The sequence below is a fragment of the Hyaena hyaena genome, unplaced genomic scaffold, assembly GCF_003009895.1.
Source record: "Hyaena hyaena isolate Hyena2069 unplaced genomic scaffold, ASM300989v1 scaffold_107, whole genome shotgun sequence".
NCBI classification, from domain to species: Eukaryota; Metazoa; Chordata; class Mammalia; order Carnivora; family Hyaenidae; genus Hyaena; species Hyaena hyaena.
The window spans coordinates 1,898,552-1,925,333 of NW_024080739.1; the positions used below are offsets into that span (position 1 = coordinate 1,898,552).

General features: G+C 43.8%; 1 protein-coding gene and 1 non-coding gene across 5 annotated transcripts in view; both read left to right on the forward strand.

Annotated features, from left to right (window-relative positions):
• Positions 1 to 26,782, forward strand: part of ARHGAP26 (Rho GTPase activating protein 26) — a 425,905-nt gene that overhangs the window by 390,417 nt on the left and 8,706 nt on the right. The window contains exons 21-23 of one of the 4 annotated variants that reach the window (XM_039236148.1): positions 14,790 to 14,900; positions 15,036 to 15,065; positions 20,765 to 20,856. In XM_039236148.1, the coding sequence (XP_039092079.1) occupies positions 14,790 to 14,900; positions 15,036 to 15,065; positions 20,765 to 20,856 (233 nt within the window). Of the gene's footprint in view, positions 1 to 14,789; positions 15,066 to 20,764; positions 20,857 to 26,782 lie in introns of all 4 variants that reach the window. The other 3 variants (XM_039236147.1, XM_039236149.1, XM_039236150.1) reach the window with 3 other exon arrangements.
• On the forward strand, positions 21,652 to 21,815 carry LOC120234382. Its single transcript, XR_005529065.1, has one exon. It is a non-coding gene; the product is annotated as a U1 spliceosomal RNA (small nuclear RNA).

A 26,782-nucleotide genomic window follows, 5' to 3' on the forward strand; every position in this document is an offset into this window, starting at 1 on the left:
ACCACCGCTGTTTGCCCAGGAGCTGTACTGTTCTCACTGTCCTTGGCTTCAGAGCTCTTCAGGTCAGCTGAAATGTCTTGTTGGCTTGTACTTATTTATTGTCTATTCTAGACACAGGAACACTGTTTCCTAGAAACTGTTTGGGTCACTAAAACCATCAACATATGATCAGAGAAAATATTTGGGCCGTGCACCTCCAATATGTATTCATTATTGTTATTTACTTATTTAAAGCTACATACCTACCTTCCTAATTGTTATATTATATATATCAGAAAATATATATAAAGGGGTGCACCCCTTGAGTGTCCAACTTTGGCTCAGGTCACGATCTCAGGGTTTGTGAGTTTGAGCCCCACATTGAGCTCTGTGCTGACAGCTCAAAGCCTGAAGCCTGTTTCTTATTCTGTGTCTCCCTCTCTGCTTCTCCCCTGTTCTCCTGTTCTCTCTCTCTCTCTCTAAAATAAATAAACATTAAAAAAATTTAATATATATAAAATGCAAATCTGGCAAGGATCAGTTTTTAAAAAATGCATCTGGAAGCTGTGGTACTTTTCCCCACACAGCCTGTGCTCTCCCGCCCTGCCTTGCAGGGCACAGTATTTCACTGTAAACTTCTCAAGAGTAGCAGCCTCACTCCGTGTGCCTCCCGCCACGTTCCCAGTGCCTGCAACAGCACCAGCCATGCGGTAGCGCGCAGCAAATATTCAGTCAGTAAATATTTACTGTTGAGCAGCAAGCAAGGCCAAGGCACAGCTCACTGTGCCAGGCTCCATATAGAAGAGGTTTTGTTGCGTCTTTGCAGGACGAGTGAAGCAAAGCCCTAGTGTTTAGGGTCAGAAGGCCTTCCTAATACAAGATGTGCTGAATAAGGGATTTACTGTAATGATTCAAATCCTTCACCAAAGAGGTAATTACAACTTCCTTGATAAGAGCAGAGCTCAAGCAGGCAGACAGGTGGTTTCTGGTTTCTCTTAGAACAGATGGCACAAGTAGACCAGCTTCCGAGGCTTTTTGAGGAAACTTGCTCATAAATGGCCTTAAGTATATTATTTTTCCTGTCTTCCAACACATGCTTTCTAAATACAGCAAAAAGGCTCATAGACTGAGGGCAGGAGCACATATCCTGAGCAAGGCTGCAAGAAGCAGGGCATTTCCAGTTTACGTGAGCAGCAGGTGCCGTGTGCCTGGCATGCAGCAGGGGTTCTGTGCCCATGGAGGCTATAGATGCAAGGAGAAGCTTCACCGTGGTGAGCCTTTCCTTCCAGGTGCCCTCAGAGAATTGTTTCCTGACACAGTAAACTCAACACTCACTTCTCCTATGAGTTGGAAACTCATATTTTTTTAAATATTTATTTATTTTTCAGAGAGAAATAGCATGAGCAGGGAAGGGGCAGAGAGAGAGGGAGACACAGAATCTGAAGCAGGCTCCAGGCTCTGATCTGTCAGCACAGAGCTCAACGTGGGGCTCGAACCCACAGACCGTGAGATCATGGCCTGAGCTGAAGTCGAATGCTTAACTGACTGAGCCACCCAGGCACCCCTGGAAAGTCATATTTTTAAAGGAAAAAAATCTCAGTTGTTTTGATTTTAAGATTTTATTTTATTTTTTTTTGTTTTTGTAAAGAGGGCATATGGTCTAGTGCTTAAGAATTAGGTCCAGTTTCAAATCCCAGCTCCTCATGTACTAACCAGTTGGCTTTAAGCAGCAAAAAATACTTAAACTTTATGATCATCTGTTTTCTCCCCTGAAAAATGGAAATAATAATAGTTATCCCTGAGGTTGTCTGGGAAGATTAAGATGCTACATCTGAAAAGATTGACAGAATGAATGACTGATACGTACATAGTTAAGTATTCAATACAAATTAGAATGCATCATCTTCACCTTCCCTTTGATAGCTGTTGGTCCACTCTAACCAGGTGAAGAGAGGGAAATAAGTCAAACACAAAAGGTGACACATTGTGTGATGCCCCTTTTGTGACATGTCCAGATACGGCAAATCTCTAGAGATTGAAAATAGATCAGTGGTTGCCTGTGGCCGGTAATGTGAGTGCAGCTTCCGTGCAAGTAGCAGGAGGGACTTTTAGGGGCTGATAGAAACACTATAAAACTGGATTATGGGTGATAACTTCTCAACTCTAACAGTGTTGTATGCTTAAAATGGGTGAACATCACAATATGTAAATTATACCTCAATAAATTTATTTTTATATCCTCTTCTCCCCAGAATATTAAACACAATGAGTAAATGTTGACATTTTGATGACGATAATAGCTTTGACAAGTCATGTCAAAATTAAGAGGCAAAAAATGTTAAATAACCATCAAAATCTTGCCTGGAACGGACACATAAGTTTTTTAGTAATTAATTTCACTCTTCAGAATAACCAAATACTAAATAGGTCTTGGAAAAATATATGCTACAGTTTTACAAGAGGAAATGCAAATATAGCCAAGAACAAAACTTTCCAAACTTGGAGCCTTGTGGGCACTCAGGTACCTAAAAGTTTTATATGATGCCTGGTTGAACCTTTTTCTTCATCTTAGCAGTATTGAGATTTTATCATTTCTTTCTTTTTTTTCTTAAAGTCTATTTATTTTGAGAGAGACAGTGCAGACAAGGTGTGGAAGGGAGTAGGGGGGAGAATTACAAGCAGACCCCATGCTGTCAGCACCAAATCCGATGTGAGGCTCAAACCCACAAAAACAGGAGATCATGACCTGAGCTGAAACTAAGAGACGCTTAACCATCTGAGCCTCCCAGGTGCCCCTGAGGTTTTCTCATTTTGAAGGGAAGAAGTAGATGTTTATGTTTTATTAAGGTTCAATTTAAAGAAAAATATTAAAATATTGTATGTTAAGAATATGCATGATACACAGATATGGCCAAAGATAGGAGGCCAGGGAACAAATGATGGGTTGAGCAGCACTACCCAGTAGTCAGGAGGAAGAGCAGGAGGGACTGGAATTGAATACGGAAACACAGGAGCCCATCAGAGTATAGCCCAGTGCGCCTGCGTCCCTCCCCACCAGAAACAGAACGTGTGAAATGCCCCTTCTGTCCTCCTTGTCAGGCACAGGCATCGTCGGCAAGCAAATAAGGGGCCGTGTGCAGAGCTGTGCTGACAACACGAGATTGAGAACCACTCATATGATATTGAATAATTCTGACTTAGAAATACCTGGCTTTCCTGACTTCTGAGAACTTAGGTTTGGCTTCTGGTAGGTTCATATTTCTTTTCCTTTCACTAACTACTGTGATCCTGTGGAGTCTTTTTTTTTTTTTTTTTTTTAATGCAGCCTTTATAGATTGTAATTCCAAAGAAACTTCTAAAGCATTCAGTCTGCCATCACCACTGTGCAAGGTAGGGTGAAGACCAGAAGGGAAATATTACTTCTTGAGGAGTCATAGGAGAAAGAGAGAACTTACTATGACAGCAGAGAAGCCTCTTGTAGTTCACACTGAAAACGGGCTTTGATTGACGGATAGGCATTGATTAGGGGGCAAGAGAAGAGACATTCCAGGCAGGGAAAACAGCATCAGCAAGGAAAGTGGTGATAGAAAGCTGAAAGCACACCCCTGGCACAAATAAACCAGTTTGGCTAGAACGCTGGTGGGAAAAGTAAGGCCCATGGGCCTCAGCCAGCCAGCTGCCGGTTGTTTTTGTTTTTGTTTTGTGGCTCATAAGTTAAGAATTGTTTTTACGTTGTTAAGCTGTTACATTTTATATGGTTACATAAGTCACTACATAAGCCCCTCAATTTCGCCTCTTGGTCCAGAGTCTACAATATTTACTCTGTGGCCCTTTAAGAAAAATCTTACTCCTCTGGAAAGCTCTGGGAGCATGAGGGCAAGTAAGGTAGATTAGGAAGATCATCAGGGCTTTATTGTGAAAGACTTTCAAATGACAGAAACCCAACGAGCTTAATGAAAAAGTGGAAGTTAAAAACTTACAATTTTGGGAAATCTCAGGGTGGATCTAGCCTTGAGCACAATTGGACCCAGGAACCCAAATTATTATTTTACTTGGCTCTTCTGCCTTTTTTTTTTTCCCCCAAACTTTATTTGCCAACAGATGTTTGTCATGTAATGGAGAAAAAGATCTCTGGTCACATTAAGCCATTTCATTTAGCCTTTGCTTCCAGAAAACAGAGCATTTGTATGTTAGACCCCAGGCAGGAACGGTGACCGGTTATACGTCCACCCTCGACCCAGCCACTGTGGTCAGAGGAAGGGGGCACCATGACGAGCCAGCCGGGATCACATGCCTCTCCCTGTAATGAAATCAGTGGGGCACTGTCTCCACCTCGATCACTTAGGGCAGCACAGACAAAGGCGAATGGGAAAACCAGTGGCCAGGAGTAGACTCTCACCACATCTTTCACTCCACCAGAGTGAATAACTTATTCCATGCACACTAGGTAGTTTTTGAGGAGTAAATCGCTCTGCGTTCAAAATTCAACAAGTATTTATTGACCAGTATGTTCAGGACGTTCATGTACTTAGAACATGCAGTGGGACTGATTGGAATGGTAAAAGGTAAAGAAACCAGGCTGGAGTTTCTTATCGTAGCCTAGGTCAGATGGCTTTGGTCTCTGTCCTCAGAGGAAGGGGGAAATATCAAAGTATTTTAAGCAGATAAATAGCAGGATCAGATGTGCGTTTTGAAATGATGACCAAGAATGGCCCTCTTAAGCGTCTATGTTGAAAATCTTGTTTACGTTGTAAATTTGCCAAAGATTGTCCAGAAGAATTTGGATCTGCCTCATATTTTTAAAAAAACACACACACGCATATACATTTTAATTTTGTGAGGTCAGAATTAACGGTGTTTTGCTGTGTCTCTTTTCATTGACTTCTCAGTGGGTGTTTCGTTTTAGAGTAGAAGAACTAGAGCAGAATATAAAAATCATTTTCCTTCAGTTTGTTTTTATTCACAGATGTTAAAACTCTTTTTTTCCACTGGAAAGGGTGACTTTGCTGGAAAATCATTTAAAGTTTTTTCCAGTCGAGTCAATAAGCTCCTCCGAACCAAATGAACAAGGGGCCGAAATCACTGTGCAGCCTAGTGAGATTGCATTCCATCATTGTTCAGCATGAGCCAGGCTTTGTAGAAACAGAACGTGGTCCAGGCAAGAATACAGGTTTCATGCGTGGTCACACTGAAGGATCAAGGCCAGGCATGGAAGATACACACGGAATAGAGAAGATGTTTGAGTGGATTGAAATCAAATCAGAAACAGTTTTGCAAATGTTTAGATTGTTAAATAAACACTAGAATTAGAGGGAAGTCAGCTATTTGCTTGGGAGGACACAGGGAGAGTCAGAGATGGTTGGCCTTTCCACCAAAATTGGTCTCTGCTTACCTCTCTGCCTCACACTCCTCTTGCGGATCTGGACCACGGTTTGGAGGCTTGCGGGAGTTTAACTTAATTGTCCTGAATATTATCCTTAGCAGAAGTGCTTTTTCTCTTGCTGAGAGTTAGGAACGTAGGAAGAGGAGTCAGCTTTCTTATTCAAGGAATCTCCTTTTCCCAGGGTTACTTTTCAGCTGAAGTCTCCTGGGCCACCACTGCTAATTTTAGATCTTCCTTTGTTTTCAGCAGTGGACATTTAGATTCTGAGTAAATCCTCTTCCCTCCTCTCCCTCCCCCTAGTCCAAACAGGAAATATTCCCTGAAAGTAGACCGTATAGAAAAGTATGCCAGATGGCCAGTGACTTTCAGCTGGTGTTGTTAACATGTCCAGCTTACTCCAAATGTGACATTGGAGATGTCCTATTGCACTTCCCCATGCCCGGGTGAGAGGAAGACACCGCTGATTTACTGTAATAACTTGACCAAAATAAAAATGTCTCTCGGGGAGCCAACATCATTTCTCGGTGAGGAGAGCAGCCTGGAAAAATTAGCTCTTGCCTATGGAGGGTGCTTAGTAAATATTCACTGATTGTATTTGACTGAAAAAGAAGAGAAACAACCCAAACAGTTGGGAGCTGCCAACCGCATTATGCAACCCAGACCACAGATCAGTGCAAGAAAAACGGAACTGTCATCTTACCTCTATTAAACATCCCTCCTCCAGAGAATGCCTGTTTATATGATTAGGGAGATCAATTTTACTAGTGACCTTTGTTTTTTGCTTATAAACATAACCCATTAATTATAGGAAATGTGGGAAGTACTTGAAAAGCACAAAAAAATAAAAATCACCTTTCATCTCCTCACCCGGAGAATGTTGATATACTTCCTGTCTGTAAGTATGTTGTAAGATAGGTTTGCGATGTTTTTAGTATAGAAAATTGCATGCAGTATGAATGTACAGCTTAACAAATGATCATTTAGCAAACACCCACATAACCACCACCTGGGTTAAGAAGTACAATTCTGCCAAGACCCCAGAGTTGTCTACATCTCTTGCTTTCTCTTTCCCTCCCCTGGACCTCTCACCGCAGCAAAAGGAACCACTAATTATTTGTTTACAGTCATCATTTCCATGTTTTTATTTATATTTTTATCACTTAGATACAGATTCTTGCTATATCCAGTAGTCATGTTCAAATAAAGTCAATACAGACACTGAGTTAGTAAATACTGAACCATTGCTCCTTGGGGAAGTACAGGGTTTGGTTCCTATGAGCCTCTGGTTACCATATTTTTGTCACCTGATCAGTACACCTCATTAATATTATTATTGATGAATTACCATTGAATTCATGACCAACAGCACTGTACATCATGCCAAAACAAAGCTTATTAAACACGCGTTTTTCTCTGTAAGGCACATCATGGCCTTCTTGTCCTTAGAAACTCTGGAAGGCTGAAACAAGAAAGCTAGAGCATCCCTTTCTTCACCTCAGCTGGCATCGTGCACACTAGATGCTTTAGAGTGACCCATGTCTTTGGTGGCTTTGCAGATGTCCACAAATGGCCATGAAAGCACCATGAATATTGATTCTGAGTTCACAGATACATTTTAGCAAGTAAATGAATTCACAAACACAGAATCTACAAATAATAAGGATCAACTGTATGCATCCCTAAAATATAATATTTTGTTTTATTAAGTCGGGCTTCCTTTGTTCAGTGGTTTTAAGAGTCCGTAATTTATTAATACATTAGTCATTATTTTCATTATAGTAGAGTACATCATTTTATTAACGTAGTAAAATTATTTCCCCATTCTTCTTTTACTGAACTTCTGGGTTTCCCGTTTTTGCTTTTGTAAATAATTGGCTGTATACATTCATATGTATCTCTTCTGAGGCGCACCTACACACCGTGCTTGAGGGTATATGTCTGAGAATGGAACTGCTCAATCATCGAGAACGGTATCTTTACCTTTGACAGATGAAGCCAAACTGTCCAAAGTGGGTGTAGCAATTTACATCCCTCCTCCAGCAAAGTAGTAGAGTTCTGACACAGCACATCTTGTAAACACTTGGCATTTTGAGCATTTTTATGTCAGCTGTTTAGTCATTCTGATATGTGCCCAGAACTACCTCATTATGGTTTTAATCTACATTTCCTGTACTACAGCAAGGTTAAGCATTTTCTCTTTTGCATTTTCTCTTAAGACCCTGTTCAGGTTGCTTGCCCGTCTCCCACTTTGTTGTCTGCCTTTTTCATCAGTAGGAGTTCTTTGTATAGTCTGGTTATGAGCCCTCTATTTATATATTGTAGACTGCCTTTTTACTCTCTTTTAATAACAAAAGAATAAATGAGTAATGATAAATAAAAGTTATTAATTTTAATGTAGTTAGATATATCTGTATTTTCCTTATGGTTAGCATTTTTTATGCCCTGTTGGATAAGTTCCAACCTCAAGTTCCTAGAGCTATTCCTTTATTTGCCTTTAGCATTTAGATCTATAATCTGCCTAGAAATTATTTATTTGTTAGCTATGATATGAAGGAGAAGTTAAGTGTTACTTTTTCTATATAGATATCCAGGTATCCTAGCATCATTTACCAAAGAGTACTTTCCACTAATATAAAATAATACAGACTCACAATAAGAAAATTAAAACATTATAAATAAAATAAAAAGTGAATGTCACATCCATGCCTGTGCACCCAGTTCCCCATTCTCGATCCCTTGAGGCAGTTAAAGTTTCTTGCTTGCAGATTGCATTTAAGAATAGTGTTTAAACATCCCTAGCATTAGGATGGTGGCCTTAAATTATGCCTCAGGACAGTAAAAGATTGAACCTGGCAGCACTATTGCTTGCCTTCTCTTTTTAAAGGAATACATTTGCTTTTGGAATGTCTTCATTATATAGAGAATGGCAATTGTATGCACCCAATTTAAGATCGTAAGGAGGTTTGGGGATTTCTCAGCAACTATTTAAATTTTTTGAAACAGCAAATGCTACCATATACTGTACATTTTTGGTAGTGCCCCCAAATACTTCAACTTTCTTTACAAATAACTTCATAAATTGTGACATTTGTTTAGTTGAAAGAGAGTAAATGCATAGGAACCAGTTTTTCTGTACCCTGCAATGTGGTATTGAAAATGCCTGGGGGTCTCCACTTAGGTTTATCAGAAATGAATGCTGTGCTCATCTAGTAACCATCCTTGGCTTGTCCTTTACCTTGAGATTTTGTTCTGTGCATTGAGCCATTGGACTGGGACCGTTGTCCAGGCATCTTTACTTCTAGTCCCGAGTTTTCCCATCCCCCTCACATTTCTGTATTATTCTACATGAAATGGTCAAATTATTAACTTGGAGAACCTTAAGGATGATAGATGCCCTATCCCAATATTTTGAATTTTGTGTAAATCATGGAATTATTTGCCATTCCCACCACACTCCGTCTGAATTTAAAATCTGTTTGAAATATCTACTCCAGAAATGTTTTTGAAAGCCAGTAAACAGAACCACTACACTGTAGATAAGTTGAACTATTTTAAAAGCAAATCATTTGTTTGTTTATTTTATGTGTTTATTTTATTTTGAGAGACAGAGACAGAGAACGAGCGGGGGTGGGGCAGAGAGAGAGGGAGACACAGAATCTGAAGCAGGCTCCAGGCTCTGAGCTGTCAGCACAGAGCCCAACTCAGGGCTCGAGCCCACAGATTGTGAGATCATGACCTGAGCCGAAGTTGGAGGCTTAACCAACTGAGCCACCCAGGAGCCCCTAAAAGCAGATTATTTAAGAACTGTTTCAAAGTGATTGCCTATAATTTCTAAGATCTTAAGGGAATTTCACCATTTTGTCTCACTTAAAATAAGAATCAGGACTCTGTCACTGTCGGAATAAAAGTGTACATTAAACTATATTAGCTGAGCGAAAGAATCTAAATACAACCCATGCTGGTAAAAGTCAAAAAGAACACAGAATGATATGACCTAGGGGCCTGCAGTTTTTTCCTCTTGTTAGGTGGTGAAGCACATACTGAAAATTCAGGAAGTTAGGACATATGTAGGATTTCTGTGTTGTAAAAGCTTCAGCAGACACCAAAGAATATGTGGTCCATTTTTTAACAAATGAAAATCATCTTTTGTTTCACTTACTATAATTCACTATTATCTAGTTTGTCAGTATTCCTTTTGGCGCTCTTCTTGGCTGAGTTTGATTTCCCTTCTCTTTTTTTTATGGCGCCTTAAATCAAGGCATAAGGGGATATTTTCCAAGGAAGAAAGACTTACTGATTTGGGATTAGATTAAATAAGATTTTACAGGTGTTCGTGGAATTTTCTCTTCTCTCTCATTATAGGAGGAAAGGGTGGGGAGGGGGGGAGACAAGCAGTGTCCCTTGGATTTAAAGAACCTTCCTATTCTGGATCTAACTGAGAAGGGAGGACTGATGACGTATGAAAGCCCTGGGCCAGTGATCTCACGGGCCTTACCCAGCCCCACAATCCTTGACTGGGAATCAGGGCTGTAGATGACAATCCAGTGCCTGGCAGGGAGGAGCAAATTCCATTGTTGTGACGTCTCCATAATCCACACCTGGCATAAGACTGTCTGGATACTCCCGTGTACGTCATCCCTCTTATCTAGTCCTGTCTCTGAGAGTTCCTGCACAGGCTGACCATCCACTGCTCCCGGGTTTCTCCTTGGGCTGCAGTTGTCTGTCTGTCTATCTGCCTGTGTCCTTCCCTACACTGCCTTCTTGGCAGAATGCCCTTTGGAAAGTTAACCATTGCTTCCAGACGGAAACAGAACAAAAGGAGGGAATAGTATTCATTTTTACGTCCCTGGAATTGCTAGGAAAGAATAGAAGGTAACCTTTTTCAACTAGAAAAAAAAAAGCCTATCTAACTTGTTTTAATGATGCTCCTCCATGCTGGTAGAGCGATGGTGAGAGGGAAGGTGCATCCCCTACGATGCACTGTTAGTGGGAATGCAGTTCAGGAGATCCCTTCTGCAAAACTATTTGCTAGGTTGTATCAAGATGCTTAAAAAAGACTTCTGGCCTTTGACCCACTAATTTAACTTCCAGAAATTTATGCTAAGGAAACAAATATAGTCAATGATCCTCAACTAGGAAGTGAGCTGCTCTACTATTTATAATAGCTACTGTGGGGATAATAATCTGAATATACACAGTAAGAGAAAAGTTGCGTAAGTCAGAGTATACCATACCATAGAATACTGTGTAGCCATTTTAAGAATATGATAGCAAAGGCTATTTAATGACATCTGAAAATGCTTTATTAAGTGAAAAAAAAAGGCTACTATGTGTGTAGGAGTATTCCCCCCACCAAAAAATATGAGGAGATATGCCAAGATAGTGACAGTGATTATCAGTGGTACAAATTAAGACTTTATTGCTTTTTCTTGATTTTTGGCATTTGCCAACTTTCTATAAGACCATCTGTATTTTTGAGCATCAGAATTTAAAAAGATTCATTTCTTCTGAATGGTCAGCTTCCTGGTCTTCTTGTCCTGGCTCAGGTTGTAATAGTCATAAAGTAGAGACCTGATTGGGTCTGCCACACCCACCATGACATTGGGAGCCTGCTGGGGCAGCCTTGGTAACTAGGCAGGCATGCCCTGGCTGGGACACCAGACGTTCCATCATTCAAGTGAGTCACCACAGAAGGGTGTCAAGCTGATGATAATGCCACACAGTGGACTTGAACTGTCTGCCACAAGCCAACATGCTGCCAGGCTGTTGAGCCTTATCTTCCTAAACCATTCTTTCTTCACTGTCCAGTGAATGTCAACAGGACTTACTGGGACTGTATGACTCCTTTTGAGGACACTGTGAACTAGCAAACTAAAGCTGATGTGAGCCTTTCAGTTGAATCCAAACTAGACCAGCACATGTTCCTTCCATGCTAAAGTTTAAGCTCTATGTCATAGCTACGGTTGGGCAGTGGTGTCGGGAACCTGGTAGAGCCCCAGGAGCGAAAAATGTGCAGATACTCCCAGCTTGACTCTGAGGATGACCGAGAGGACTTAGGGGCTCATCTGCTAAGACTGTAGTTTTAAATTATTTTCTCCTATCTGAATGTCAGTAATTTGTTACCTTTGGCCTCAGTGGGAAAAGTGAGAATTTGATAGAAGCTTCAGAGCCAATAACAAAACTGACCATTTGTTGTTTATGTGTTTTGTTGAGGTTTTTTAGGCATGAGACTTGTCTGCTATTACCACTTTTCAGTAAACTATAGCCAGACCCTTGTGCACTGATAGGGGAAGGTAAGATTATACAGAAATTCCTGGCCATTATCATCATCCCTGGGCATCTTAATTCCCACCTATAATATCTAAGTTGTCTCATATCTAAAATATAATGTACTCTCTGCTTCCTGGAGGAATATTTATATATTGTTATTCTTTTGCTACAGGCATTCATCATTATATGTATATATATAAATGTTCTATAGTATTGTTGACCATGAGCTTTATTGACATGATCCTGAAGCACAAATAAGCAAAAAGCATAATTCCATCAATAGTTTAAAAAAATCAAAGTACTAGGAGCGTGCATTTTATTGTTACACTAAAATATAGTAGTCATAAATTTTAAATTGTTGTCATTTTATAGCAAATAAATGTTGCTGTGAGTAAAACAGAAGCAAACAAATGGAATTCTGTTAGCTGTTAAAAATGATAGTCTATTCTATAGTAATTGACAAGGGGATTAAAGATTAAGTTCTCATAATGGTTTCAAACACCCTGCATTTGACCCACATCCCTAGATAATTTCAGCCACGTAGTACTGGCCTAGAACGACTTAGATACACAAGGATGTGAAAAAAACATTCAGAACCCACATTGTGTTCAGAGTATGTCCCCAACAATGCCTTTAGCCAAAGGCATAATTCTTGTACAAATGAGAAAGAAAGCTGGAGGAGGTGTCTCCTCCTTATGATAGCCACTAAAAAGAAAAAAGAAAACAAAAACAAAAAAAGTCTTAAGAACTTTTTAATTGTCCTGTGCTGATTGCTGACCAGAGAACAGGTGAGTGGTGAGTTCAGTGCTCTTGGCCTGGGCGGCTTGCTCTCTTCAACCTGCAAATTGTCCCTGGTCAGAGCTCAGGTTCCTGGGTTGGGTTGCAGTTTAGAAGTCACGGCCAGGCCTTGCCTACTAGGTCATTATCGAGGGAGGAGGATTGTGGGGAGAGGCCTGAGAAGGCAAGGCCTTGCTTACCAGCTGTAACTACAGAAGAAAGTGAAGGCTGGACAGTCAAACTGAGGCCATGCTTTTTCCCAGGACTCAAGACAAGGTCAGGTGGGAGCAGGTATGAAACTCACACAATAGTAACTCACCTCTGAGCTGACACACCTGACAGGTTTTATATTAGAGTTGTTTTTAAGTCTATCCCATCTTGCCAAATACCCTGTAAACTCTTAAAGTTAGGGACCTTGGCAAATGCTAAATTGTATTGCATTTGTTGTTTGATCATGCTGTGTGCTCAGTAACTTGTCTTCACTGGATTAATTGAGAGAAAGAGAATGAAGCCATACTCTTCGAATTTAATCTCTTATATTATATGAATCCCATCTGCTATGTGAATCTACCAGAGAGACTGGAGGCAGAATTGGGGAATTTACAATGTGTTGAGTCTTATTGAATCTGTCTGTTGCTCTATTCCCATTTTCCTTTGCAAATGTGGTAGGCATCTAAAGGAAACTCATAAATCAGTGGTTAAGAAGGCTTCTAGTGCTATGGCTGGGTCTGTAAAGAAGCTTGGCATAGCATAAAGGAACATAGTAAGTCCTACTACCCCAGAGGCAATACACTGTGATGGCCAGACCCCAGGGCTTGGAGCCAGGGGATTGGGGTCTGAACCTCAGCCCTGTCACTTACAGGCAAGCCTCAAATTGGCCCAAGTTTCCACATTTGTGAAATAGGAATTGTATTGTGCCTCTTGGCTTGTTGAATAAGTTAAATGAGATTTATTAATGTACTCACTTTGTAATTATTCCTTGAATAGTTACAGGCACTATTTTAGGCATTGGAGGCAGAGCAGTAAATAAAATGGACAAAAATTCCTGCCCTTGTGGAATTTATATTCTAGAAATACAATGCATATAATGGCATTAAATCAATGTTTCGTTCAAGGATCCTGTGGATTTCTGGTGAACTAATGTGATGGATATCTACTGTGTATTTCCATGAGAATGTATGTTGCAACCACGGGCAGTTAAGACCATTATCGGCCTCATGTCTAAATTGAGAATGGCCCATTAAGTAGGACATCGATGCATTCTTGCCACATCCCAGTATGTTTAGAAAGTCTGTTCCCCTGGAATTGGATTGCTGTCATTTTCACTTCTCTGAAGTGTGTGGACCAAGCCCTTGGCTGAGGCTCAGGGGTGCGGGTGGGGGCGTGGCTGGGTGATCTCCACCTTGGTTTCTCAGTCATTGATCTTTGCACGCTCAGGAACTTAATGTGACTTGACCGAGTTGCTAACGCACTGTGTGTGTGTGTGTGTGTGTGTGTGTGTGTGTGTGTGTGTAATTTGTGGCAGTAAGTCAAAGGGCTAGCTAGCGTGACCAGTTAAAATGCACAAGCCGTATTTTAGTGAGTAATTTTGCCATTTCCTCTCCAAGCTTTTGATCAGCTGCCCATCAGAGAACAAAATGACAGATGGAAGGTTTCACTTCCTTAGGTTTTCATTGCCTTCCCTCTGGGGCTTTTTCTTAGAGCATCAAAATGCCCAAAATCCATGAAGAGAGAGAGCACGCCTGGAAAGCAAACCTCAGAGAGACTGCAGAGCCTCCCCAAATTGCATGTCGTCTCCTGAGAGGTGTGCGCCCAGACCTGTCTTCCATCTGCTATCATTTTTCTGCTGCGGTGCTTCTTGGGTCTCCAGTGGCACATAGGCCATTTAGTTAAAAATGTAAACAGGAAATTGTTTCCTGGCCAAATGGCCCGTGTGGCCCAGAAAAATGGTCATTTTTGCTGAGATGCAACTTTAAAACCACTCCCACAGCAGTGGGGCCTGAAGGCCTCTGAGAAGCTCACCCTTCCCCAGACAGGCTGGTGCTAGAGTCTGAGTGGGAGCTCACATACGTGGGCCCAGGGCACCTTCCACCAGGGGGCAAGGACACAGTAGACACCACTAAAGAAGCTTCTGTGACCTAGAAAGCAGTTATGCAGGGCAAAGAGACACGTTAATGCTCCAAGGAATGGCAGAACAGCCACTGCTTGGGAGACGCCAACGTCTGGTCTGGAAAAATGTGACTTGGTGCTGATGACCTAGCCTGGCCTTCAGTGCCCCTCGTCTGCTCCAGCTCCCCATCATTTGGCCTCCCATGAACCTCGTGCTCCCATTGTGGTTTCCCTGTGTGCTGACGAGTTTTCTGGTTGTTCTGTCTTGCAGCCCCCCGAATCCAAGCCCAACTTCACCCCTCTCGCCATCTTGGCCCATGTTCTCGGCGCCATCCAGCCCTATGCCCACCTCATCCACGTCCAGCGACTCATCCCCCATCAGGTCTGTTGCAGGGTTTGTTTGGTTTTCTGTTGCTGCCGTTGTTCTCTCATTGGCTTGGTCCTCTCTTCATGCAGTGTTCAGCCTCCTCGTCAACTTTGTTCCCCGCCATCCAAACCTGCACTTGCTTTTTGACAGGCCAGAAGAAGCGGTTTGCGAAGACTCCAGGTAAAATCACGGATGATGACCAGTTCATTCCTGTTTATCCAAAGCCGGTCAGGGACAATGGGTGGGGGCTAGCCTCTGCCCTCCTGTGATTCCAGCCTGAGAGACTGAAGCTGGGAGGGACCATGTGCATGAACCAGCATGGCATTTTCCACGCCTTTCTGAACCCTTCCTCCAGTTTCTGAATTAATCCGTGATGCCTGGAGTTTGGGGAAAGAGTGCCTCCTGAATGGGCTCCTGTTTGGATTGTTCTCAGAATCATGGGCTCTCTGTGCTTTGGTACAAGATAATATCAGAGGGAACAGTGTTGATGCACGTCCTGGCCTTTTCTTCCCTTATTTTTATTGGGTAGCATCAGGCAGCTTTTATTTGTGGGGTTGGACCATTGGCCATAACCAGCGACACCTAGCTGCTGAGACCAGAGAAGTGGGAGAGACAAATGTAACACACAGTAAAAGATGGAGATGGGAAGCGATTTCTCTTTAAATCATTATGGCTGCCTCCTTGCCCTCTGTGTGCTCCCAACCTGCTTGGCTCTCCATGCCTCCTGGACCCTTAGTGCTCATGGGAAGAGGCAGCACCTCTTTCTCACAATTGATCTAGTTCCTTTCTCCTGGTTTGAGAATGCCCACACTTATTTCTTTAGAGAAAAGAAGCTATTTAAATCCACAGACAGAATTAATGAATAAACATCCTGGAGAATCTCTCGGACAGGTAGATCTACACCTCTATCTCTCTCAAAATCAGGCTCTGGTCTCAGACAACCAAAACGTAGAGCCCACTTACAGAACATCATAAGCATTTGGAACCTTGGGAGTATTTTCTCATTTATCTTTTTCTCATGGCTGTTTTTGTCCTGGAGGGGTGGGCCCAGCAGAGAGGGCTTCAATAATTTACAACACTTAGTCTCACTTAAAAAAAAAAAAAAGGAAACCCATGCTGTTTATATATACAGATGTATATATTACTTGATTTTCTGCCACGTGCTTTCCAGTCTATTACTTCATGCTATCCCCATGTGAGAACGTGAGGAGAAATGGCCTGAACCCTCTCACAGAGAAAGAAAACTGAGGCACAGAGAGGTGACTACATAGTCACATGACTGGATGAGTGCCCATGCAGAATTCAGGACTTCTTGTCCTCAGCCCAGCACTCTTTCCTCCAAACGTAAGGGTTCCCCCAAACCTAAGGTTTCATGCAACTCCCAGCCCCGGAGCCTGGCCTGCTCTGTTTGGTTTTCTCTCTAGCTTTGCACTGGCAGTTGGGAAGGATAGCTTTTCCATAAACTCTTTGATCCTCACCCTGGGAATAAGGTTAAAATTCAGATCATATTTTCCTGACACTCAAGTTATTTCCTCATTATTTCTTAGACATATTCTGGGCGCTTGGGGAGACGTTAACTTTCTAGGACACGAGATATGGCACGGATCTAACCTTTCTGGTTGGATGGCTGATTGCTCCTTGAAGACCTGAACCAGAGCAAACTACAGAGACGTGAGGCAGTCACCTTCCTATATGCCTCCCCACTCATAAGAGAGGCCTGGTCACTAGGAGAATGTGCTTCCTTCGTTTTGATCAAAGGGGAGTAAAATCTTCAAAACATTGGTCCCTTAAACAGAATGGGCTGGGGGACTCAGGATGGTAGACTCATTCAGCTAAAAAAGTGAACAAATTCTGTGCTTTGAGACTGTTCACTTTTTGTGTCTCTGAGTTTTAGGGAACAGCGAGTATCTCTCCCTCTGTACTCCCTTCCATCACCCAACATATTTTCAGGAAGATTTCTTTAGTTACCACTCTCCATCTCCCAAAGTGTTTCAAGATTGGCAGAGTACAGTGGCCATAGGTTCTGTTACCATGATGTGTTTGGGGTCATGGTTATTCAGCCCTGCCCACCCTGGCCATCACTGAAGTAGCACTGTCTGGACAGTCCTATTCCACAACACTTGAGGAAGCTTCCATTTTGAAAGAGGAGAGGCTGACGAGGGCTTGGAACCGACTGGCACCAAGCTAAGTGTGTGTGCCTAGGGGAACACAGATAGAGACCCTCGTAGGCACTAAACCATCAGAACTAGCCAACGGAGCTAAAATCCCCTAGTTACCATCACCATATATGTATGCCAAGAGATGGGGGCATACACCTATTGTTCCGGTCCATTGGGGCCTTTTGCCTACCTCCACTTCCATAGTGTGAAGCTTCAGATTTCCTTCCCCTGGAAAATAACTGCTTAATTAGACTTAATAAATGGTCCCATGAACTTCTACTTAATGTCTCCTCTGGAAGTGGCTCCCTTTCCCCGCTCCCAAGCATTTGTTGTGCCTATAAATTCAAGCTCAGGAAGGAAGAGGCCTTTGACAGCACAGCCGAGGAAGGGTACTGGCAGCCTGTTCCCTTCACCCTTCCCTTTCCTGTCACCCATAGAGAATCTCCCCGTACCTAAACCGTAACTTCCACTTACACAGTAGCCTCTGGCAGTTGTGCCTAAATGATCAAGCTACTGCTTCCTGCTAGTCTGGCTGGTCCCACCTCCCTGTAGTGTCACCTGATGGAGAGTGGGTTGTCATTTTACAAGGTTTGCAAGGGCATTTGAGGGAAGCTCCTCTGAGTGCTTTCCTGGCCTTGTGCCATGCTCAGAGGCGAAAATTAAAAATGAACTAGCAGAAGGTTCCAGACTTGTTCATGCCCTTGAAGGCCAGCTGAGGTCTGAAGGGCACTGTTGCAGGAGCAGCTGAAGGCACCCTGGGCTCTCTGTGTCCAGTGTTGAGACGCCCCGCAGGGAACGGGGAGCTAGAGAGCCAAAGGTGCTTGGTGGGCATTTTTCTATTTTTTTAGTCAGAGCCAAAGCCTACAAACACAGCCTCCTGCCAACTGGATCTGTTTTGGTAGGAACTCTACCTAAAGCAAACTGCTTTTGAGAGCAAATACGGCATAGAACACTAGACGAGTTGGGCTGACCAACTTTTAAAAAGATAAGTTCCCCCCAGTAGAGATGCCAAATTTAGCACATGTTTTGCAAAGAAAATGAAAGCACATACTCTCCGGTTACATTTGAATTGTAGATAAACAGCAAATGCTCTTTCTTACCAGAAGTATGCCCCGTGTACTTTTTGAGATATACTTACACTAAAAAGAGCATTTCTCACTGATTTGAAATTCTTCTTTAACTAGGTGTCTTAAACTTTATTTGGTGGCCCTCGTCCCGGGGAACAGCAGTGGGAGGAGGTCTCAGGGGAAAAGACCCTCTCCTAAATGGTCAGTCACCTGTCAATCTCAGAAAAAAGCAAGGCCTTTTCCTGATCTTTGTTTTTATTTTTAATGGGTTATTTTATTGTCACTTTACTCAATTCCCAAAGCCTAACATTAGTGGAAAATTTACTCCTTTTGAATGATACTCTTCAGCACCTGAGACCATTCCTTTGGCTCTCTTCCTGCCAGATTACCCCACTTGGCTTCCCTGGCTTGCCCATTTCGTCCCATTCCCTTTATTTAATGAAGTTAATGAGTAACCTCTATGAAAATCCAGCTGAAGGAGCCTTGCCTCACATGATCTTTCCCTCACCTTTGATTTTCTTGCCCCCAGTCTCTATTCTTCACCCACCTGCTGTGGCCCTGTCCTTAAGGGACAGTGACCCTGGCTAATGTCGGCTGGATTTTCCTTCCACTTCACGGGCTCTCCTTCCCTGGCAGTATGGGGTTTGGGCTGTTTTATCACTTTTTATAACCAGCCAACTCCTCGTCTCAGTTCCCACTCCCTCAAAAACAAAAAACAAACATTTTTCTTCTCCATGGAAAGTTGCACAATGGATGTTTGGCCCTTGCTGGCAATAGGCATACCTGGTTCAGTTAGGTCACAGAATATGTCCCTTGTCCAAACTCTGTTCTGACTTTAACGACAATTATCCCAGAAGAGCTGTTTTCTGGTTGAAACTAAAGAATTACCATGGCTCTTCCTTCAGATCCACTCCCTTTAATCCCAGTTTCCCAATTTTCTCCCACCTGGACATCATCTCTTGGCCACTTGAAGGCCAGCGAGAAGAACGGTCAATGGTGCCTAGCAACAAATTCTGGATACTCATTTATTCTGATCCTCGGGCACAATAGACCTTAATTTTAAGCTATCTCCTTCCATTTTCACAGAGCCAAGACTAGAAGTTCTAGATGCCTGGCCCTACTCTAGGTGTCCATTCATCCATGGCTTCTCTTTTCCAAAGGGAAGATGGATTTGGTGACTCAGAAATAATAATTCCATAATGACCCAAGACCCATTGGATTGTGTCTGGGCTTGCCTGAGACCAGCCCTTTCTTACCTAAATCTCATTTGGCCACTATAAATCAGTATGCCCCAGGGTGTTTAGTTCCACTGACTCCTGGAGGTTTTCTGTCAGTCAAATGTAGCTAAAGTAAATAGCATATCCCTGGAAGAGTTGTTGAACCCAGAGGACCTTCTTGTTCTTTTGTTATTCTGCCCTGGGGCCCCTAAATGTGGTTCCTCTGAGGTCTTAGAGGTAGAAGAGATTACTTGTGGCAAATAAAGAGCCAGCTTTTGACTGTTAAGTGTCATTTGTCTTAGTACCCTTGAAAGGGCCATTGATCATTTGGCACTATTGGACATCAAAGCAAAAATTGATAGGTGGTAATAGGATTTACCAGTTCTTAATATTTACTCTTCAGAATGCATATTAGAAATCTGTGGCCCTTCATTCCAATCCGGCATACCACCTGTTTTTTTCTAAGTAAAGTTTTGATGGAACACAGCCCTATGAATTCATTTACATGTTGTCTCTGGCTGCTTTTATAACACAAGGCAAAGCTGAGTAATTGCAGCAGAGACCATATAGCCCACAGAGACGGGAATATTGACCGCTAGGTCATTTCCAGCATGAGTTTGCCAAACCCTGTTCTGGGACCGTGGTTCTCAGCCTGGGTCGCACACTTGAGTCACTTGGAGAGCTTTTCAAAAATAACGTTGCCTGTATTTATATCTGCAGGTTGGGATAGAAGCCGGATAATCTGCATTTGTGAAAAGCTTCCCAGTGACTTGGATGCACATATATATGTCATGTTCCCTCCCCTGTCTTCCTCCTCACACTCCTCACACACGTTCACGTAACTGCTCACACACACACACCTTGTCTGTTCTCTGCCCTACCCCGGGGGTCGGGGAGTTCCTCCTCTGGAATCCTGCTCCACCAGCCCAAGGAGAGAAAGAAGTAACATCTGGGAGAGCCAATGTCAGCCCATGGCCTAGAGCCAAAATGTGGCTTTGTTAGAATCTCTCCTTTTTGACTCACGGAGCATTGCCCATTTTCACCAAGGCCTTTTGGGAGTGTTCTCCGGAGCCACGAGGAAGCCCTCTCCCCACCACCCTCTTCCCAAACTCCTCCTGCTCCAAACACGGGTCCCAACCTGCATTCGCACCATCCAGGTGTCCTGACAACTTAGGCAGAGTTTTAATGTGGCTCAGAAGTGACCTCACAAGGCGTGTGGTTTCTCAGGACATATGGCTTTTCTCTGAATAATTCTCTTTTCTCTGGTGACCTTTGCAACTCTGCCACCTCATGTTTTGCCATCTGGCTGCCTTGTCGGGCTATTGCCGCAAGAGACAACTAGGTGGCTTGCAGGGAAGGGGAAGAAGAGAGATTAAATATCTGGGGCTTTCAGAAGGTTTAAAAATACTGCTAAATAAACTCCTGTTTTCACACAGCACACCGTTCCGGAAGGCAAAAGCCTTATATGCCTGCAAAGCTGAACATGACTCAGAACTCTCGTTCACAGCAGGCACCGTCTTTGACAATGGTGAGTTTCTCATCCCCTTGCACAGATATGGGCGGGGTGGGGGTGTGAGAAGCAAATAAATAACTGCATTTTTCAGAATTCCTACCTAAAAAAATAAAAAAAAGGACAGCCTCACTTGAATGGATGAAACTGAAAAGAAGGGTGTGTGTGTGTGTGTGTGTGTGTGTGTGTGTGTGTGTGTGTTTCTGTGTGTGTCCGTGTGTGTCCGTGTGCACATGCTGGGGTCTCTTCCCAAAATGAGCGAGAAGCAGCATGACTTCCGGGGGCATTGTCCAGAGAGGACAGCATACCGAAGCCTTCACTTTGACAGAGGCATCCTCACGGAAGTGTTTCGGACATTAAAAGTGGATTGTACCTGCACAGGACTCAGCCCAGCAACTTGGCAGTGACTTTGAGAGTCTGGGGTCTGGACAGAGGGTAGGAGGTAACAGAGCTGAGAACAGGGATCTTACAAGTGGTCAGCTCAGGGCGGAGACTGCGGTGCAGAATTTCCTGTTGGGCTCAGTGGCATTCACCCTCCACAGGAGGTGAGGCTCATCTCCGAGATAACATGGGCAAGCTCCGTGTCACTGAGCCCCACTGCAGGCCTGCCTCCCCTCCCCTGACCTGTCCGGAAGTGTAGAGTAGACTCCGTAGTCACATCTCCTTGCACACTGCCAGCTGTCCTGCTCAGGTGCCCTGGTGTGAAACTGAATGCGTGGCCCTTGCACCGTAGAACTGGGAACTAGTATGTACTTGATGTACCTTTTCCTTCTTCTTTTTGTTTGTTTTCCTCCCTAAAAAAGGAAAAAGGCAATACTTACCTAGCAGGGGAGATACCATGATCATGAAGGTAATTTTCCCAGGGCGAGGCTTATCCGTTGCACTCCGGATGTGCTGATCCCTGTGATTTCCCCACATATGGGAAACTCAACTGCATAATTTGTGGTAGTGGGGGACTGTGTTTGAGCTTTACCCTGAAAAAAAAAATAAGAAAAGAAAGAAAGAAAGAAAAAGGCAGTATTTTTTTAAAATGAGTATTGATGTTGTAACTTGTCATAACCATTTACCTAAGAGAAAAATCATGATTCTGGGGAAAAGCCTGAGTCTCTGTTATGGTTGAGAGTCTTGCCAGATGAACCTCTCCTTTGGGGTTCATCTTTCTGGATCCTTGGGTGAAAGAATTTGTTTGTTTTGCCCAAAGGAGGAACCCAAAGCAGCTGCCTGATTTCAGGAAGTGAACAAACATGTCTTCTTGACCTCAGGTGGGGTGGTGGCAAATTTCCTGAGCAAGGCTGAGTGCAGGTTGCCCAAGCACTCTCCTCAGGGCTGAGTGCCCTGCATTGGCCTAGATCACATCTCCTGCCACCTGCCTGAGACCTAGAAATACAGGGCAGCCAAGGCCCCCATGTAGCGCTAGAGAGCCTAAGCTCTAGATTCAGGCCATCAGAGCGCAAGTCCTGGCTTGTTCGTGTGTGACCTCAAGTGGTGACAGCTTCTCTGTGCCTCAGTTCTGTCCTCTGTCGTACCAGGGTAACAGAGGGCTGGGAGGGAAAAGTGCTATGGTGCACATTATGTATTTAGTACTCAACACACATTGAGCATTCACTGCTATTACTATCATGATGAAGGTCACCATTACGCCCATTTTAGGTAAAGAGCCTGATGTTCTGATAGTTCACAGTGACACTTGTACCTTTCTCCCCGACGTGACCCAGGCCTGGCTCTTGGTGGGGCAGTAGGTATGACACCTTGACTGCATTCACATGCGAAGGGACTGCCCCTCTATGTGCCTAGCCCCTGCACTCACCGTGGCACAGGTAGTAATTAGGCATGGGGACACCGAGTGGGAATTAGGCCACAGAGCACCAGGTCACACCTGGACCTTCTGAGCCAGCAGGGACAGGGCAAGCTCTTAACTGTATGTGGCCTGCTGGGCCCACGTCCTCCTTTATGGTTCTCCAAGCCGCAAAAGCACTGTCCTTAATTAAACCTTTGCTCCTTTAACTTTCATTAGGGGCCTTACATAGCAAAGCACGCCAACAGCCTGCCCAGCTGCCTCTCCTGTCGGCACCCGGAGTGATCAGGCCGGCTGTGGCCAACCTGAGATGAAGCAGGTCCCCTGAAGGCTGTCCAAAGCCACGTCATTGACGTGTGTGCCCAGCCCGCATAGGCCCCTGTGGTGGAGTCACAGCCCAGGCATCACATGACACAGCTTTCAAGGCAGACAAACCAGAGCAGACTGTGTGCAAGGGCTCCTGTGTCCTCCTCTGTTAGCAGGGGAGGGGCTCTACCTGTGGAGGAGTAGGATTTGAGAGATAGCCATGTTTCCAGGTGAATCAGAATTTAAAGTCTGTCCTCTAAACCCCAGTTCACTGCCCCTGTGGGAAAGGGACTGCCCTGTTCCTATCTGATCTCAGGAGCAGAATTGGCTTAAACTCTCAAAAGGCATGTGTATGCGTGTGCATCTTGTTTGTGACTCCTTTTCTTGACTACAGCCTCCTTGCATTTCTTTTCAAACAACTTTATTGAGGTATCCACATACCATATAATTTACCCATTTAAAATGTGCAATTCCATGGTTTTTTAGTATATTCGGAGTCGTGCAGCCATTACGACTAATTCCAGAGTATCTTCATCACCCCCAAAAGAATCCCTGTGCCTTTTGCAGTCATGCTCCGCACACCCCCAGTGCTGCCCGTTTAGCCCATGGAACCACTCAGCTGCTTGCTGTCATTATCAATTTGCCTGCTCTGTATATTTCACGTAAATGGAATTATACAGAATGTGGTCTTTGTCACTGGCTGCTTTCACCCAGCATAGTATTTTCAAGGCTCATCCCTGTTGTAGGATGCATCAGGATTTCCTCCCACTTTACTGCTGAGTAATCTTCTCTTGTGTGGATAGAACACATTTTATTTATCCATTTGTCAGTTGATAGCATTTCGATTATTTCTACTCTTCGGCTGTTGGGAGTAGTGCAGCTGTAAACATTTGTGTACAGATCTTTGTGAAGACCTGTGTTGGCTATCCTCTGGTTGACAGACCTTGGTGGGGGAGGGACCGGCTGGGTCACACAGTAACTTAGTTAAATAGCTTAAGGAGCTGCCGGAGTGTTTTTACAAATGTGTTGCACCATGTCACCTTTCCACCTGCCTCCATTTTCAAGTCTCTTTTTAGAGCTTCAGCAGCTATCCAAAAAGAAAGGAGAAGGAACCCAGGTGATTTTTAACTGCCAAATCCTCTCCTTCCCTGCAAGGTGCTCTGTCTAGTAGGTGCTAGGAATGCTCACAACACACAACTTGGTCATCATCATAAATCTTATGATGATAAAGGAGGACAGGAAAGAAGGTTGGTTTAATGAGTCAGAGGCCTCAACCAAGCCTTTCTGTGGTCTCTGGGAGTCATAACAGAAGTCACTGACATTGGTTCGTTTTTAAACAGCAAGGCCCTTTTAAATTCCCTGAAAAGCAAAAGGCAAAATTAAACCTCAGAGAAAACCCTCTCATTGTTGATTGAGCTGCAGTCAAACAAGGATCTGACAAAGTGTGAACTGACTTTTAAAAGTGATCTGGCTGGTAATATTTATTATGTCTGATTTTTAGAAACTGCTGCATATACCTCATCATCCCCCTTCCTTCACCCCCATAGGAAAAATTGGGCATAAGGGAAGAAAAAACGGTTAGCATGTTCGGCAGGGACCACTTCTCTTGGTTTATCTCTTGGTAATTTCTTGCTGGAGACTTCAGGTAAGAGCTGTTTAAGTTGGATGCTCTGTAGCTGTCAGATTAAATCATCAGACCAATCGGAGGGAAGTTTCCTAATGACAGGTGTAGGGAACTTCTGTGTGTGTCATCTTTTTCAGTGTCAAGAAGAAGGAATGAGGAGGGGGAAGTAGGAGGGGCACCCTGAGGGGAAAGTCTATTGTTTCATAATAATTAATCTCTAGGCCTTTGGATCCCTGGGGCCTGTGCTGCGAATGTGAGGTGGCTGTTCGGTCAGCTCTTGGACTTTGTGCAGTGGGGAATGGATGTGCGATACTTGGAAAGAGCTCCACTGTCAGCCATTGCCAGCCTACTGGGAAATAGCCCCTTTCACCAAGAGCACCTCAGATAGTAACTGGAAAGAGAAATAACTCGTGTTCCCAGGAACATTAGTCATTTTGTGCAACGTGATTAGTGATACCTGGAAAATTCACATGCCATTCACTAAAATTGGGTTCCTGGGATACTTGGACCAAGATTTGAAATGGGCTGGATCCATTTATTTCGGAGATGCAGGGCCCAGCCTGAGTGCAAAGCCCATTCTGGGTTGCCCTGGGTTTCCTTCCGAGATAGAGAACATCCTCCCAGGGGGTCGTGAGCCGCTCTACCAGTGGGGTCACAGGGGAAGGTCCTCAGGGGAATCTTTTGGACTCCCCTGCCATCTTTACTGACAGATCCAAACACAGTCCCAAGCTGCCTCCACCTGACACCCAGGTGCTTACACCAGCCACCTGCATAATCTTCTCTTGTCCACTCTTCCCCCTTTTTGTTCCTGCCACCCCCCAACCCCAGACCTTCCCTTCCTCACTCCATACGCCGTAGCCTCGCATGCCTTCCCTGTGTTCTCAACTAGGGTCAGCAAACTATGATCCACTACTCAAATCTAGCCCACTGGCTATTTTTGTAAATACGGTTTTGTTGGAACGCAGCTACCCCATGTCTTTTTGTCTACATGTTATCCATGGTGCTACAACTGCAGAATTGAGTAGAGACACACATTTATAATCTGGCTCTTTGAGAAAAATACACAGACCACCATTCTGAAATGATAGCAGGCTTTCCCCCTCCTTAGGGCATTTGCACCTGCATTGCCCCTGCCTGGCCAGCTCCTTTAGATCATTTGGGTCTTAGCTTTTTGAGCTCCTTCCAGTCTCTTTCTCCTCCTTTATCACTGCGTAAAATGATGTGCTTATTTATTGATCCATTGCCCCTATCTGAGAGCAGGTGCTTGGGGTAGGTGCTTAATAAACACTTGTTAACATGAGTAAATACATTCACCTACACAGGGGTCTATGCCTCTTTCAGCCAGTGCTTGTTCCCTTCAGGACAGCCAGCCATTAGAGATCTTGGTCACATGTTTGGTCACATGCTTGTTCCTTTTCCACAGTGAGGCAAGGAAAGGAGAGAGCATGAGTTATGTTTACAGGGGTGTACGGAGCATAGACGGACGAAGCTGAGAGTGGCTGGCAGGAAGCATATCCGTACCAGCAGCAGCTTATATCATGTGCTTGCCAGGCTGGAGAGCTGCCGGGCTGGCTCGCTGCAACACTTCGTGTGTTTATAGAGCATGTTGGACACGGGTGCATTTCAGAGGGTTGGTTGTTGGCTCAGGTCAGCTCCACGTGTGCATCTGAACAGTGTTGATGTCCTAAACGTTGAGCTCGCCCAGAGGGGTGGTGGTTAGACCACAGACTCGGGGCTCAGAGATCCCAGGTTCACATCCAGCTCCATCATCTGCCAGCTGCGCATTTTGGGGGCACGATGCTTAACCTCTCCAAGCCTCAGTTTCTTATCAATAAAATGAGGATAATAGCAGAACTAAGTCCATAGTCATTCAAAAGTTGCAAGTAGAAGACGCAGGCAAAGCACTTAGCAAAAGGCCCACCACTTGCCACGTACATACATATGTATGTGTTATGTGTGTATGTACCATTGTTATCCTCGAATATCACATTCTCTGGTTGAATAGAAGCATAATGGGCTTGGTCCCTAGAGTCAAATAAACTGCGTCCAAATTCTTGTTTCACCATTGTGATCTTGCACAAATTAATTTGCCTTTCTGAGCCTTAACTTTTTCGTTTGTAAAATATGGATGGTAAGACGCAAGCTAGGATCTTTAAGATCAAAAACATTGATATAAATCTAAACCTATGAGCCACTGGCTGCTTCCCAGTCATTATTTC